The 18,159-nt window shown below is 29.9% G+C and overlaps 1 protein-coding gene across 1 annotated transcript; it reads left to right on the top strand.

Moving 5' to 3' along the window:
* The first annotated feature begins 11,682 nt into the window (after positions 1-11,682).
* LOC133678652 (transcription factor MYB1R1-like) lies at positions 11,683-13,810 on the top strand. The gene is made up of 3 exons (XM_062101063.1): positions 11,683-12,138; positions 12,329-12,537; positions 13,108-13,810. Exons 1-3 carry the CDS (start codon positions 11,856-11,858, stop codon positions 13,555-13,557), a joined length of 942 nt encoding a protein of 313 aa, XP_061957047.1. The 5' UTR covers positions 11,683-11,855; the 3' UTR covers positions 13,558-13,810.
* Positions 13,811-18,159: the final 4,349 nt, after the last annotated feature.

Raw genomic sequence — 18,159 nt, 5'->3', positions numbered from 1 at the left:
AGGTTCAATTTCTAGTTGTAGAGTTCTTAATTATATCTTAGCTTCTTGGTTGTGTGGTGATTTTTTGTTGTCCAGTTAATTTTTTTGGTGGTTATTATATCAAGAGAAAATTCTATTGTATGCTTTACTGGCAAGAATTGTGCTAGTTAAGAATTCCAGTTCTGGATGCTTGTGAAAGGGAATGAGTTATAGGGTCATTTGGATGAGTTTTCTATGACTCCTACTAATCCTAAGGAACTTAGTTCATTGGAAGACAAAGATGCCAAAATTGTTTCCTAACTCATCAGCTCTATTGAACTCTATATGATTAACAATCTCCATGGATTCACTGCTGCTACAACTATGTGGGATTCTCTTCAGCAAATTTTTTATTAAAATAATTCTACCAAGTTTTAATTGGAATTAGACATAACAAACAATCACTAGAGGAATATCTCTATTGAAAAATTTTATTATGGATTTATTAATTAATGTAGTGATTATTCTGGGTTGGTGCATTCTCAAGTTCCCAAAGAAGCTTTAGCAGCACTACAAATGGTTCACTTTGAGAGCCAGTGAGATCAATTCTTGATAAAGCTCCGACCTGAGTTTGAAGGTACACAAGATGAGTTAATCAGTCACCAACTTGTTCCATCTTTGGAGGTTTTCCTTAGGTGAACTTTTGTGTGAAGAACAATGTCTTACCTTATAATTTCACCTTGTTCAAGGTGCTGGTGGTTTAAAGATGATTAATATAGCCTACGCTACTAAAGGCAGAGGACGATCTAGATCTCCAACATGGTGTTATAGCTGTAAAGAAATTAGGCACATTGCAAAACATGACACCAAGAAGTTCTATAGTTATTGCAAGAATAAAGGTTATATTATTAAGGATTATCATGTCCTTTCTCAGAACTAATTTGTTTATGCTCTTTATATTGTTGTTCAATCCACTTTTATGCTTACACCTTTCATGCATACCACTATTTTGAGCTTTTCTTCTAATATTACTCTCGAGCAGGTTTTACATATGATTATTTTTGCTCTGTCTTCTTGGTCTCGAGGTAAGAAACATCTTTTTACTTCTCTTTGGTTAATTAACTCTGCGACTTCCAATCATATGACTGATAGTCCGACTACTTTACATGATGTTTGTAAGTATGATGGTAAGCAACATATTTAAATCATCGATGGTTGTGCTCTTTCTATTACAATGGTTGGCAATTTAGGGTCATCCTTTACTAATGTGTTTGTATCTTCTGATTTATCTATCAATCTTATTCCAATTGGACAATTAGTAGAAAAAAAGTTGCTCCTTTTGTTTTGGTTATTGTGTGCAGGATCAAATATCGGTATAAAAGATAGCAAGAGAGCGTAAAATGAGATTTTCCCCTCTTCATTCCTTCTCTTTTCCTTGTTCAATTTTTATTGGTTGTTTTGATATTGCTAATAATAATAGTCAATTTTTGCATCATAAATTGGGTCATCCTAACTCTGTAATTCTAACACATCTTATGAAACATGACTATTTGAATAATACAAATGAGTTTTTTTCATTGCTATTTGATTATGCTTCTTATAAACTTGCCAAAAGCAAATCTTTACCTTTTTTTTATAGGTTAGTTGTGCTTTTACATGTTTTGAAAGTATTCATTATAATGTTTAGGTTATGAGTCATGTTTTTTCTTATGCTCAATACATGTATTTTATGATATTTATTGATAATTACAAAGGTATATTTCCTTTGTTCTAAATATGATATATTCTTAACCTTTCAAAATTTTGTTAGCTATATAAAAACCTAATTTTCAACATGTATTGAGGTCTTATGCTTGGATTCTATGGGACAATACATGTTTTGTGATTTTCAATCTCTACTAAAATAGAAAGATATTCTCTCTCAGCGTTCATGTCCTTACACCCCTCAATAAAATAGAGTCGATGAATATAAGAATCATCATTTTTTAGATGTCACAAGCTTGCTACTTAATTTGTTTAGTATGCTTTCTTGGCTATATTAACTCTCATAAAGGGTTTGTGTGTTATGATACGGATGCTGACAAGCTTTGTATTTCTTTCAATGTGATATTTTTTAAATGAATATTTCTTTCCATCTAGTCCTAATTTTGTGTCTTTCCATCTTGTCCTATTTTTTTTTCTTTTTTCAATGATGTGTCTAGTACTCCTTATTTTAAGCCAAGTATTGTGTATTAGGGACATCATCCACTGCCTTTTCCTTTCTCTGAACTACCACCTGATCTTGTTGTGCATACAACCTACCAGTCTACTAGAGTTTCTCGGACCTTGGATTGGTATGGTTTTTTTTTCTACTATTCAGACTACTCTTGATAATACTTTTATACCTAAATCTTATTACGAAGCTTTTACTCAAGAGTGTTGGAATCAAACTATACAAAATTAACTTTAGACTTTTCAAAACAATTATACTTGGGGCATCATCCCTTGTCTTGCTAGAGTTAAGCTTATTGGGTGTAAATGGGTATACACCATTAAGCTATGTGTTGATGGCTCTATTAAACAACATAAATCTCATCTAGTAGCACTTGGGAATCAATAGGAGTATAAGCTTGATTATGAGGAAGCATTTACTAATGTAGCCAAAATAACTATTATCCATATTGTTATTGCCATTGCTATTTTGAAAGAATGGTTGCTTCATTAGATAGATATGAATAATGCATTTTTATATGGTGACCTAATTGAAGAAATATTTATATCCTTCTTATGGTTTGTCTCCTTCCTTTTTTGTTGAGGTTTGTTGTTTGAAGCGGTCTTTATATTATTTAAAGCAAGCAATATGAGCATAGTTTAAGAAGTTTTGTACCACTCTAATATATTTCACATTTACTTAAAGTAAGCATAATTCCTCTTTATTCCTTTTTGCAAGATTTACTTGGGGATAATTATGCTTCTTATGCATGTCAATGGTGTTGTAATTATTAGATCTAATCTTTAATTATAATTGACCAGCTCCAACAGCAACTCAAATCTGTATTTCATATGAAAAATGTTGGTCCTTCATAGTATTTTTTTGGATTTGTGGTTAGCCGTTGTTTGAATGACACGCTCTTAAATTAATATAAGTATGCCCAATAATTTCTTTTCTTTAGCTAGTCTTCAAGATAGTATTTTGATTTTTACTCCTATATAGAGAACTTTGAAACTGTATAATGAGGATGAGGATCTCTTATCTGATCCTTCAACGTATCAACAATTGGTGGGTAATTTGAAATATTTGACCATTACTCAACTTAATATCATATTTATTGCTTAACAAGTCATTCAGTTTATGCAGACTCTATGCTAGACATATTTAACCATTGTTCATTGTCTTTTTTGATATCTCAAAACTACATTTGGTAATGACTTACTCTTCTTTTATGAGAAATCTTTATAGATTATGGGTTTTAATGATGCATATTGAGCTAGTTGTATGGATACTTGTCATTTTGTTATGGGTTGTTAAATGTTTCTTGGTGATGCTTTTGTTTTTTGGAAGAGTAAAAAGCATGCTCATGTCTCAAAGTCATTTATAAAATGAATATCAAGTTATGTTGTTTGTTTATTCTAAAATTATATGGCTTTACGGGTTGTTAGGTGAATTTGGTGTTTCACTGCTTACTTATACTCCCCTTTCATGATACCAAAGCTATTTAGATTATTTCCAATCTTATTTTTCATGTGTGTACCAAGCATATTAAAATAGATTGTCATTCCATTCGTGATATTGTGGCTTGTCAGGAGATTACTCTTCAATATATTTCCATTGAACACCAAACCATCGATGTTTTCACCAAAGCTCTCTCTTGTCCTCACCATCAACTTATGATTGATAAATTGATGCTTTTAGATCACTCAACATCAATTTAAGGGGGACATGTAAGTAGAATCGATGACTTGATATATGCTACCTTATTTAGCCTAGCTACACACACACACACCTTTACTTTTACCTTTTATAATACTATGTAATGGCTGATTTTCAACCATATAATGTGCGACAATTTCAATATATAAAGAAGGCAATTCTTACAAGGAGAGGCATTTAAACTAAAACCCTTATTAACAATAATAACCTGCTTAAGTTGCAACTTCAAATTCATATTCTCTCCTACTATAACTTACCTTCAATCCTCTTCTTATATGTAATCTATACATAGTCTCTAACCATAAACTTCCTTTCAATCATCTTCCTGCCTACAATTTACTTTATCTAGTGAAAACTTTGGAGTTGTTCCTCATATATATGATCTATTGCACTCATTTCAAGCATAAATTCACCAATAACAACCACTATCAAAGGCTTTTGAATCATAATCTCCCTAGAAGGAGGTGGATAATCATATAAGCTTAAGAAAAACTCATTGGTAAGGCATAATAAAAACTTAAGTTGTACCACCATTTTGCTGAGGCTAATCGATGAATCCATCTTTTAAGGCAATTTATATAATTGCACCTAAGATAAGTTTCAAGACTTATGATGTGAAACAAGAGATATTTGAAGAGAAGTAAAACAAAAGAAAGAAGAAGCTAGGAAGAAGAAGCTAAAAGCATAATAAATGAGAAACGAAGATTAAAGAAAAAGAACAAAAGTCTGTAACTTTGTTTAATTCATCTAAATTATCTGTAATGTTAAAAATCACATATATATAGGAAAACCCTAGTCACAATCAACAATTGGGCTTATAGCCTACTAAATAAAAACATCTAATAAAATAATATAAATTAAAATTCAATAATAAAATTAAATAAAATCCAATAACATGGGCTTCAATGTGCTCAATCTCCTTCTATATATATATATATATACACACACACACACACACACACACACACACTAAAGACTAGGATCAATGTGTTACTATGTATCTCTAGTGATCCAAATATAATTTGAATCAAGTCATCATATCAATAAACTAGAAATCAGTGAATCTCATAATCCATGGTAAAATTAACTTGTCCATCCAAAATAACATTAATATGTTCCTTTTTTTTATGTCAATGATAGGGTTAATAGGGCATGGGTTTCCAAAGAATTATCAGGGATATGTTGTTATTTTTTTTTTATGTATAATGAGGTCTTTTATTTTAAAAATAGATCTAGTAATAAAGCCTGATGACAAGTTAATGATATGAGTATTTAATTTAATTATTTGTACACTTTGAATGGTCTAGTACTACTCGCCTATAAATTTGTTTTAGTTGTTGAAGGACATCGTTTAAGTCTAATATATATCATGAAATAATCTCCAACATTAAATACATTATGATACTTATATAAATCAACTTGAAGTTTATATTGTTTATTACCTTCTTAAATTTATTTTATGATCTCAATATACAAATTATGAACTCTATATACAAAAGAGTCAATTGACTTAGACATTCTAACATGAGAAGATATGGGAAAGATTTAGAAGCTTTCTAGTTTGTAAACATGAACACTATATGACTAAGAGTGTCAAATAAAACAAACACTATTTGAAACCTAGGTGGATATAGATTGGACATAACCGAGTTATTGAGGAACATATAAACGCAGCAAAAACGCTAATTTTAAATGTTTTTAGGGGTCTTAAGGACCCTGTTAGATAATCTATGGTCATTTAGGGTTTGAGCAAAGATTTCCTGAAGATCAAATCTTTTTTCTGAGGTTTGATAAAAAAATTTAAGACTGAGTTATTGTAGACCACAAGTCGTTCATGTTTGGACTCTAAAAATAATTCGCACAAACCACTAGTGAGAAATACTCTTACAAGATAATGATCTTTATGCCTTTGAGTGCTAGCTTTTTTTGTGTTTTAAGTGGTCTATACCGTATGTTCTATAACATCTGTATACCTCATACAATAAATATAAGATAAATCATTCTATTTATATGAAAAACCTAATAACCTAGCAAAATATTAATTTGTCCTTGAATAGTATCACATATATTATTTCATGATAGTTTTAGAAATTTATACAATCAAGTCTCTAAGATTTTTCTAGGTCTAAAGGCATAATCCCTTATATTAATTATATTATAGTCATCAATTTATAAATCTTATTTATAATTAAATCACATTTGATTAATTATCTCAGTTTAATTTTTAACCAACAGTTCTTAATATGTGTGACCCATTAAGTTTCTAATAAGTTAGCCCAAATATAAATCATAATCCTAAATAAAATAGGATTAAATAAACTAAATGGTTTAATTTACTATTAATTCAACAATTGGTTGATCTATATTTGAAAATCAAGTATATCGTCTAGCAACATGTCATGATCTTCTAAATACATACGTGGTTTGACTTAAACTTTTAATGAGTAGTATCTCAGTATAATTATTATCTTTTCATCATGAATGTTTCAATTTAGACATTATATCATAAAGTGCATCTACTTTATTAAATCATGTATATTCTCAACACCATAGTCATTGATTTTATAAATAAGATTTGAAACTCTTTTCAAATCTCATTCCACCTTGCGTAAGGATTTCACAATCAATACTATTTAAAAATATATGGAATATTTTTTTCTGCTTCACCTACTCTTTGATCACTCAAATAGTTCATATAGATCATGTTATACCTAATATCTACTCATTTATTACTTTTGATTAGGACAATATGTAATGAATATCAAAACATAACATTCCCTATATAAGATAACTTAGTGATCTCAAGTCTAAGGATCACTTATATAACTATTACGTGAGCCTTTCTATAGATATAAATAATTTCATCATATGAAATTCTCATGTGGGTTAGTTCAGTGTACATATCATTTGACAAGCACTTAATATTAGTTCTTGGTATACTTAAACCTTAGCTTATGTGAACAACTATTTCATTTCATGAAAAAAAAACATAATATATAACAATCTCAATGGCTCTAATTAATGTTCAATCTTAATAAAGAATCGATCAGGAATATTTAGGAACAATGCTTTGATGTAATAAGGATATCATAATTATAATAACTTTATAATTTCTTTTGCAAAGTATTTTTGTTCCTTGAACTTTATCTTTACTTTAAATTCATTAATGAGATATTAAATTTATTAATCAAATATAAGTGAATACTAAAGATAAATAAAGCTTACATTAACAAAGTCAAAGCTCGCTTATTGAAATGATTTGATTGGCTAACATGTTGGGCATACACTAAAAATATAGTTGATACTTTTAGGTAGACAATGTTCATTATTCATGTCATTGGCGGCTTCTTTTTTTTAATCAATTCTAGCAATAATATAATAAGAAAATATATCTTTATCTGGTCTATAAATAAAGGAATATGGAGAACATTGCTTATATAAAAAATAAACATTTATTTATTGACTATATAAGAACATTAGTTGTTCACAACTAGATAAGAAAAGGAAGGCTAAAATCAATTGATAGTAGTAAAATTAATCGTGTCTAGAAAGAGTTCATGTCAATCAAGGAAGATAAGAAACAATTGATCACAATCATAAGAGTTCATATAAACAACCAAAAGATTAAATCTTATTCAAAGAATGAGTCCTGACAGAATTAACAGATATGTACAAATCAACTTAGAACTCATGTAATTACTAGCAGTAAGGAGACATACATTAAATTATAGTTTAGTTTGCAATAGGTTTCATCATGTAATCTCATTATATGATGTAAACAATCTATATAAAATTAGGTTTATGTGTTTCATGAAACTCTAACATTGCACTAATATTAATAGGCATGTAGTTATTGAAAAAGATGCTATGCTCGTATGCACAATCTTTTTGTACAATTTCCAACTTTCTTGTAAACTTATCTTTGCTTTTCTTTATAATTCTTTTTTATTTTATTTTGTTTGTTTCTTTTATCTTTTTATTTCTTTTTAGATGACATCTTCTGGAACATAATAAACTTAGAGATCAAAAAATTAGACATCAACATTCCATTTGATTTGTGAGGTTATTATTTTTGTTTTGCTTAGAATTAACTTTTTAGTTGTAATTTTTTATTGGAAAGAATAAACAAATTATATTGATCTTGAAAACAATTTGATTAGTTGAAAATATTTAAGATTGTTTAATGTATCTATACGAATTTAATATGAAATTCATTACAAAAAATCAGAGTATCAAAAATTAAGCAATTAAAAAGATGCATAAACCACTCATAGTTAATTAGCCATTAAACGATTGCATGCTTTCTGAAATGTTAATATTAAAAAAATCTAAAAAAAAATATTTAAAAACATTTTAAAAAAACAAATAAAAAACACATGCAAATTGAAAGCCCCGACAAAGATAAGGTGCAGGCACTCAGATTTACTTTTCAAGTTTGTCCTCTATAGTAAAACTAGTGTATGCATTTCAGGGATGGTCTTCAATCTGGGCTGTGAACCAAAAATGTGTGCTGTGCTGACCTTTCGTTCCCTGCTTGCAACGAACTTTTTCACATACATTAACATGATGGCTCCTTTAAATTTGCTTTGACACTAAGGAAACACTTTTGGGACAAAGATTCAGCTTGATTCATCCACCGAGGAAGAACTAATTCTAGGATGACATGCCCATAATGCAAAAGTACACCAAAAAAAGGTCCTGTTTTAAAGACTCTCTGCAGCGGTACCAGTGCGTGATTTGTCTTCATCTTTGTCCTCCAAGTTTTTTTCCACTGTACAAGATGATATAGTCGTACATACCCACTATGGAAGCAGTAGGCTAAAGATAGTAAGATTACGATGCATGCAAAGCTAAAATCTTAGCAGCCCTTCCCTGTGCTGAGAATGCTGTGATGAGTTACAGAACAAGTGGCTATCCTGCTAATTGGTGATGGGAGTAGTGTAATTCTTCCTTACAAACTCATCTAACTTCATGTTTTAGGTAGGCTAATGATGATAAATGAAATGACCGTGTGAAACCCAAGATTCTTTAGATTGAAGAGGACCCTCAGCTCATCACTGTCGGAGCACAAGAGAGCCAAAAACTCGGAATGTAAATGCAGGTGGCCATTGAAGTCAAGATGGCTGAGAGATGGACGTCATCCTAGCTTATCGACACGGGCCCCCATGGGAGGTGTTCATACAATAGTGAAACCCCATGTTAACAGTAAACTAAAAATGGAGATGAAAGCGAATATGCGATGCCTCATGGTCCACCACAGACCCCATCTATCTTCTCTCTCTTTCACCAGGAAGGCAGGAAGCAAGAGGCCCATCATGTGTAGCTTTACCTGTATCGGCCTCGGCAAGAAACTCTTGAAGAAAAGGTAGGGCTGGCATTTTGTCTTACATGGGAAGTCTGGCAAATTAAGTACTGAATTCATGCATTGTTTTTGGATTTGGATCTTATCAAGATAAGATACGGCTGAATAGTTAATGGGCAATGAAACTTTTTTAGGTATTCTTGTAAAGTCAAGTGGGACAGACAACATCAGGTTGACTAGATTCATCTGATTTAAGAAATGAGATATTACAAGGGATTGGAGAGGACATCGTCTCCTCCTCGAAATTCCCCAAGCACTTCCATGTGCGTTCGTCAACTTGGGTCTCCCGGTGACCCATAGAATACTCGTCTGCTCCTGTCTAAAATGGAAATGGCAGAATTTTGAAAAGTAGAAATCTCCCATATTTATTATTTGGTCATTATTTTCATATTCCCACCACTGGGTGGGAATGGTTGACAAAAAAAAAAAAAAAAAGAGAAAAAAGAGAGATTAAATATATATGATATTTAGAACTTAAAACAATCCTTTTCCATTTTTATATTTCAATTATGGTCGATATAATTCTATAGAACTAAATTGATTTTCTATCTTAGCTATATGATGAAGGGATCTAATGACTAAAGAAATTAAAAAATAAAATAAAAATAAAATCACTAACATTAAAAAAGAAATTAAAAATTCATAGCCAATAAATAAAATTCTAAAAATAGTGATTGATCATTATATTTTATGAATACAATATTCACCTTCGATTTCAATTATGATAGATGAAGTTCTTTGATATTTTTTTTTATCAGCATATAACTAAAAGATAGAAAAGAAGAAGAAGATGATGATCTTGTGTCAAGAGATTGTGAAACTTAAAGAAATTAAGATTAAATCTAGTTGAAGAAAACAGAAAATACAATTGGTATGAATTTTCGCCTATATGTTTTTTAAGTTTCATTAATTACTGTGACATGGTAAATTTATTTTACATGTAGTAGTAGCTATTATATCTAGACTTATGTGGGATATTAATACCATCATGTAGGCACAAAATTGATGGTTAAAATTCAGGATTTTTTAGTGGATAATGGTTAAAATATTATGAATATATACTTGATTCAACAATAAATACCATCACACAAAATTGATTTTTTTTGTACGAGGGAAAAGCGATTAAAATTCAGGATTTTTTAATGGATAATGGTTAAAATATTATGAATATGTAATTGATTCAACAATAAATAAATAATTTTTGATTTACCCTAAATCTAACCCCAAACTTTAAAAACCCTAAATTAATTGGTTTATAGCTTGATATATCAAATGTCGTGATAATTTTCACATATTTTGTTAACTAAACATACCCTCCCCCAACAATAATTTTATAAATTAAGATTATTGTTCAGTGTAATTTTTATGTGCTGATCATGTATAATTGTTAAATAGATTTGTAATTAGGATTTTTGTTTAGATATTTCTCTAATTAGATTTGTACTACTTGTAATGGTAGGATATAAGATGCTTTATATTATTACTCATCATGGTAGCCTATCAGCCTATCAAGCGTTAAAAAAAAGTTGATGATGGCTTATATAAAAATATTATTCATATACAAATAATTTTTTAATAAAGACGTGTATGGTTTTAAAATATAAAATTAAAAAAATAGAATATTTGACTATGCATCAACATTGAAGTCGGTGAATATGCACTAGGAGAAGAAAAAATATATAATTATATTGATGATGATGATGATGATAATGGTATAATATATAATTATATTGATGATGATGATGATGATAATGGTATTATTACTTCTATAACAATGTAATGAAGTTACTAAAAATTACGAGTCAAATTATAATTTTTTAAATTTTAAATTGAAAATGAAAAATGAATAAAAATAGAAAAAAAATTAGATGTAATTTTTTTTCTATATTTTTAAAAAATTGGATTCATCCCGGGATGACGGATAAGTCAGTAGACTAATTCTATCATGTTCTTTCAGAGCAACTTGAAAAATAGGAAATTTCAAAACAATATATTTTCTTTCCTTTATTATTTATATAATATATATCTTAATAAGATAAGAAAAGTTTATTTAAGGAAACAAGGATATGAGACAAATTATGACGTCAGGATTCTGGTTTTATTTTTCCTGAATTGTTGATGATAAATTGAACGGCATTTATTTCTAATTCTCACGGTCAATTTCTCGGCGTAAGAAAACTATTAATTTCTTACAGCTTCCTAATTAGCATCTCCAAGCTAGACAGGGAAAAAAAAAGGGAAATAAAATAAAATAACGTTGGATTCCTTAAATACACCAAAAACCAAGCCTGAAAATCATTACAAATCTAACGTTAATACAATAAAAAAAACTACACATCATCATCGTAAAAAATATTCCGTACAGATTAACCATAAAATCACGCGACATTTTTTTTTCTTTTTATCTTTATGTTATAATAAAACAAGGAAAAAAGAGGGGAGAGAGAGAGAGAGGTGGCAACTGGCACGATACCCTTACCCGACCCCTTGTCTGAATAAAAGCGCGCACATGTTCTCCTTTTCAACCCTCCACCACTTGTCTATAGCCACCAGCGAGTACTGCTGCCTTGGCCTTGCAGAAGATAATTTATTCACGTCTCCTTTCTTTTGATTAGAGATTTAGAGATGGTGGTCGGTAGTAGCTCCACAGGTAGCGGTGTTGAAGGAGCGGCAGAGACGAGGCCGAAGGAGATTTTGTTGTTTGGAGTCAGAGTGGTGGTTGATAACATGAGGAAAATTGTGAGTTTGAATAATATGAATGATTATGAGCACTTGAATGATAACGAGGAAGATGAAGAAGCCGCTGCCGGTGCTTCTGCTTCTGCTGCTGTTTCTGGTTATATGTCTGCAGACGACACCGTTCAACACTCTTCTTCAGCCTCTGAAAGGCGTGGCCAACGAAAGAGAGGTTTATTTTTTTATCTGAAAGTAATTAATCGTTGATTTGTGTAGGCATGTCTAATTAATTGGGCTTTTCTGAATATTTATTTTGATATTATTTCGATACCTCTAGATACAAATGATATTTTGGATAGAACTAAATTGCTTCTTTTGGTTCATGATCATCTTATCTTTTGTTTGTGTGGATTATGAAACAGGATTGCCATGGACAGAGGAGGAGCACAAGAGATTCCTTGTAGGATTGCAGAAAATGGGCAAAGGAGACTGGAGAGGAATTTCTCGCAATTTTGTCAAGACCCGAACATCAACTCAGGTTGCTAGTCATGCTCAGAAGCATTTTCTCCGCAACAGTAATGTGAATCGCCGCCGCCGCCGATCTAGCCTCTTTGATATCACCACCGATATGGTATTAATATCACATCCCATCAGCGCTACCTGGGTTCTTGATTAACTGATAATTGTTTTGAAGCCTTGAGTGTTGATTGATCTGGTTTGTGTTTGACTATTAAATCAGAGAAATTTGATATCAATCATAATTTTAATTTTTTTACACAATGGGATTTTGATTAGCTGAATTGTTTTAAGCTTTGTTTGATTTCTTAAATCAGACAGATTTGATTAAATTAGTATGGATTTGGTTGATTGAGGGTCTTAATCTAAGTCAGTTGTGGATATCGACAGCACCAAAAATAAAAAATTAAGCATGCTTAATAATCCTTGGGGATTATTTGCGTAAAGTTTTGTAGTTCCTTGTAAAACCTGTTTCTTGGTTGTTGAGATCAACGAGGAAAAGAAAATGCTAATGTAAAAGTTATTAGTTTTTATTTGTTTTCTTAGAACTGAAACTATAGACTTGAACTCACCAAGTAGTTGTATTTTCATTTACAATCATGCAATTTGTTCGATGTGCTTTGTTTTCTCCACCAAGCAGTTGTTAGAAAGGGTTTGAGCATCGCCTACATCTTATTTTTATCAGGTGACGGAAACTCCAATGGAAGAGCAGCAAGCTCAATGCCAAGACAGCAAGAGCAACAACCAGGCACCCAAGACAAATCCACCGCTGCAAGCCAACAGTACCACCAGTTTCCCTGGGGTGCTGCCTTTCCCTATAAGAAGGAGAACTGTCAGTCCTGCCGTGTCGCCTCTCCAAATTGAGAGTCCAATAATGGAAAACCGGTCACTTGGACAAGGCAATCAATCCCTTAACTGCTCAACAAATCTAGTCCTCACAGTCCCCGTCGTCCCAGCTCCTTGTACTTCAGCAATGCCTGATCTTAACTTAAACTTGAAGCCGGTTGCTGATTCATCTCCGTTGTCACTCGATCTGTCTTCATCGTCTGATCAGAGGGCATCGTCATCTAGGCATTCAGCCTTCCAGACGATGTCAAGTTTGAAAAACGGTGATAACATCATCGTTGTTGCTTGAGAAAGGATAACAGGTCTGGTAATTAATTAGAAGAAATAGGATTAGATAAGGTTAAGTTAGGTGTCTGGGATTCTATCTTTTGCTCTTGTACAGACCTGGCCGAAAAGGAATATTCATCCATTGCTGAATGGTTTTGTTTTTGCTACAATTATTATTATTATCGTAAGATAGATTCCTCTGTATTTTGTGACTGTTTCTTGCTCGTAGTTTGATAATACTGGAAATAAGCCAGCCGCTTCTTTTTCTTTGCTAACATTTCTCGATTGATCCATGAACTTCAAGTGTTTTTTATCGTTTTGTGAACCAGAAAAATCAAGTTGTGTAGTGGTGGGGATGCATTTTTTTTTTTTTATTATTGTTTGTGTTCTGTGAATGGACACAATCGTTCAATGAATGCGGTCCTTGTAGTATTTGATGCCTGGGGATGAGATGGGCCACGCCTTGTCTGAGGATTTTTTAAACTCAGTTGTGTCATGTACATGCTGTGCTTTATTTCTTTGGGCGGTGCCATTATCATTACTTTTATTAAACACTGGTCTTATGATGAACTAGATGGAAGTTGAATGGGTTAAATTTAGTCGACTAGATGGGTCAGTTTTTGATCTGATAACATGGTTAAAATTTAGATAAGATTAAAAAAATATATGAAATAATTAATAGTTTTATGTTGACTCGGGTCGGTCGGAAAGCGGACCAAGTATTGTAATTATGATTATTATTTCATAGTTTGTTATTATAAGATGATCTTATTATAATATATGTATTTTAATTATTTTATAATCTTAACTAATGTTGCAAGAACCAGAAATTGAACCTGCGAAGGTGTTAGTTCACCAATTCAAAATCAATGTTTCTCTAGTTGAAATAGGTCTAATTGACTGATTCAATACCTAGTAAGGGCTCTTTTTTTAGATTTTTTTTAAATGACACGCTATAGGATGACCTTCAATATGTTCAACTTGATTTTTAACCAGTTCAGTTTAGTTTAGTTAAAGTTAATTTTTGGTTAATTTAATCTAGTCCAAGTTAAATCTTATCAAATAAATTTTATAAATGATTTAAATTATCGAATCAAACTAGATTAATTGTCTACTATTTTAAACTTTAAAAAGTAGTTAATTTTTATTTTCTTTTGAAATATAAACAAAAAGAAAAAAATCACATAGAAAAGTGGGTATTTTCACTTGTTAGCATAAGAAATTAAAATTTTTAGCAAAATAACACAAGTAAAAAGAATATTAATTACATAGCATAGTTTTATACTTGTTATGGTTTCAAAATGAGGACATGTAAAAAAATCATTTTTGAAAAACACAATATTTAGTAGATGTTATTGTGACATCTATCAAATCACAAATTACCTCTAAATCAAAACTTTAAATTAAACTCTTATTTGTCGAGCCCTAATTAACTCATAACCCTAACTAAGGTCTCCAAACACTCACTATACCCTTAATGATTAAAAAAAAACTAAATGCAAATTCTAAACACTAACCTTAATCCAAACTCTAACCCTAACTAATCTCTAACCTCAAATTATCTACCACAAAACTAATTCTAACTCTAATTGATAACCTCGAACTCTTAACCAAAAAAAATAACATTAACTAATCCTAACCTTAATCTAAACATCAAACATTAAATACCAATCCTAAAATAAAAACTTTAAACCATCAACCTTAAATACAAACTTTAAACCTTCTAAGTTTAAAATGTGAAATCTCTTGTCGATGTAAAATTAAATTAAGGACTGCTAACCCTATTTAGAAGTGAAGTTCAAGTATCTTATAATCAGAATTTTTTTTGAATATTTTTTTGTGTGAATTGCATAAACTATAATATTTTCCCCTTTTTGTTTATTATATTATTTCTTTTCAAGCATATTATAATCAAAATGTCTTTTGAATTTAGGGTACATTGCAAGGACTTGCAGTTTTTTTCCACTTTATTATTTTATAATTTATTTGGTTTCTAACACTTGTTTAACAATTATTGATCATGTTAATAACCCAACATATCAATTTTCACTTCTTTCACATGTAAATGCAAAAACAATATTAATATTCAAGCTAAACTCAATAATCAATTTTGATGTTGTCATTCACATGACTATCTGTAAGATTTTGAATTCAAATTTTAATACTCCAAATCAAATTTGAAAATAAAAACATTTGAATCTCAATAAAACCAACCTAAAAAAATTACAAAAATAATTTTACAAATATACTAAAACACTTGTAAAAATAAATTACTAACTCATAAATAATAAAATAACACAACATAAAACTCTTAACTATTAATTTTTCAACTGGGAAGTGGTTGCAGCATGGTGGTTGTGGCTAAGAAGTGATAGTAGCATTAAGGGCAGAGGGTTTCTAAGGAAAAAAAAAGGTTTGTTGGAGGCTTAGAAATGAAGAATGATGCATTTTTAGATGTTTTATGGCGAAATAAAAAAAACTTTTTAGGGGGGAGGGGTTATGATAGATTATGATTTTAAATCACAGCATGTTAAGTTAACAGAATTCAGAATCGTGATATTTATAAAATATTATATTTTAAAATCACAATAAGTATAGACTATGCTATTCTACCAATATTTTAATTAATCATGCTAATTTTCAAAAATAAAATCTATAAAAACTTCATTTACAATAAATATTTTATGAAATAATATATTTGGATTACCTAACTTGTCAAGTAAAATATTGTCTGATGTCCTTCATATGGTGGATCACGAGGAATTTAAGTAACATATAAGCAAGCTTCTTTACCTATATGCAATAATATATATATTTTTTAATAGTTAAGATAAGAAATCTCAACTCAATGTTGTGCTTGGTACGTCAGATAATATTAATTTGACTGGAATAAATAAAATTGAATTAGACTGGATAAATAATTATCTTGTCTTGGAGTGTAATTAAAATTATTTTTTAAAATGTTTTTTTTTTAATATATTAAAATAATACTTTTAAAAAATTAGCATTAACATATTAAAACGATCTAAAAATATATAATAATTAATTTAAACCTAAAAAAATAAATTTTTTTAAACATTATCCAACCACAATCACAATATCTCTGCATTCCAACCTCAATCAAAGCACATACATCAAGATGGCATTAGACTCTGGTTAGGGAATCATAAAAAATAAAAATAAAAACCCAATCACACACGCATTATTTGATATATATTACAATTCATAAAAATTGCAATAAAAATTAATTGCAAATATGAATTAAATAATAAATATGACTTATAAGTGATAAAAAAAAAAGTTAAGAGAGAGAGAGAGAGAGATTAACATACATGACAACACCAAAATCAGTCCGAAAATAAAATATTTCAAGAATTCTAATAAATTTCACACTAAACCTAAGGTGTTGTTTGATAAAAAAAAAAATGGTAGAAATAAGAATGAAAGTTTTATTTGCTGTTTGTAGATGTTTGATTTAAAAAAATGCAAATGAGAACTCTTTTCATGGTGATGATATTGATATTTTAAAAATATATTATTTTTTATTACTATCCCACCATATACTCCACTATTTTTATTATTCTCATTACCATTATTACTGGTAAAATTATTTTATAATCATTGTTTTTAATATTAAAAAACGAGCTATTAAACACTTAAATTTCATAATAATTACTTGTTAATAAACCAAGATTTTATCAGTCATTTTTTGTATATATTTTTTTTCAAAAAAAATACTAGATCGAGAAAAATATAAGGGGTGTAATTTTCTCAAACTCTCAAGTGTATTGGGCTGATATATATTAGCCCCAAATGCCCCAACACGGGCATGATGAGCTTGACACACTCCCAAACTCAAAACTTGAGTTTTGTGCTTTGTCAGGCCAATGGAATGTCCTAGCACGCATTTCCTATGGGTGTCGAGCCCAGGATTTTTTGCTATTGCATCCCGTGCGTGGTCAGGTACTCCATGTTTGCCTAGGCCTAACATGTGGCTGGATCCACGACATACATAAATTCAAACATAATATTTGAGTCTAATGCTTACATAAACTTAGAAAAATTAATTTTTTAATAAATAAACTTAATCAAACAAGTTTATACTCCACCAACACTATTAGATGTATTAAAATTTCTTATGACCTATAATGTCTTTTATCTCTTACTTGGATAAAATAAATTGAATATAGTTTACAATATAAAATTAATCTATAAGAGTGGAATAACTTTTCAACCCTTTCACTTTAGCAAAAGGATAAGGTTAAAGGGCTATAATACCCCCTAAACGATCTAGGTAAATGGTTTATAATTTTTTCATTCTGAATATTCTTAGCATATAAATTTTCAGAATCTATCTCTCTAAAATATTATTGTATTTTTTTTCTAAAAAAATACTTCCTTAAACATTCGAGAGTCCCAAAAATAAAAATAAAAAAATTACAGGTATCAATCATCAACTACCTTAACCTACCAAGCCCCAAATATTAGTTATCTGTTATCTTGGCTAAAAAAATAAATTAATTACTAGAATTAAGAGATTAATCAATTATTTAATATATAAATATTGCTTCTAAGTTTTCTTTTTTAATCAAGTGATCACTTGTAAGTATTCTAAATATAATAT

This window comes from Populus nigra, chromosome 18 (assembly GCF_951802175.1).
Source record: "Populus nigra chromosome 18, ddPopNigr1.1, whole genome shotgun sequence".
NCBI classification, from domain to species: Eukaryota; Viridiplantae; Streptophyta; class Magnoliopsida; order Malpighiales; family Salicaceae; genus Populus; species Populus nigra.
This window is presented reverse-complemented; position numbering and strand designations above follow the sequence as displayed.

What these genes read in the sequence shown, in the direction of transcription:
- LOC133678652 (XM_062101063.1), top strand. Translation starts at nt 11,856, where the DNA reads ATGGTGGTCGGTAGTAGCTCCACAGGTAGCGGTGTTGAAGGAGCGGCA. An exon ending in GCGTGGCCAACGAAAGAGAG is followed by an intron (nt 12,139 to 12,328) that starts GTTTATTTTTTT and finishes ATTATGAAACAG; the next exon opens with GATTGCCATGGACAGAGGAG. An exon ending in TTGATATCACCACCGATATG is followed by an intron (nt 12,538 to 13,107) that starts GTATTAATATCA and finishes TATTTTTATCAG; the next exon opens with GTGACGGAAACTCCAATGGA.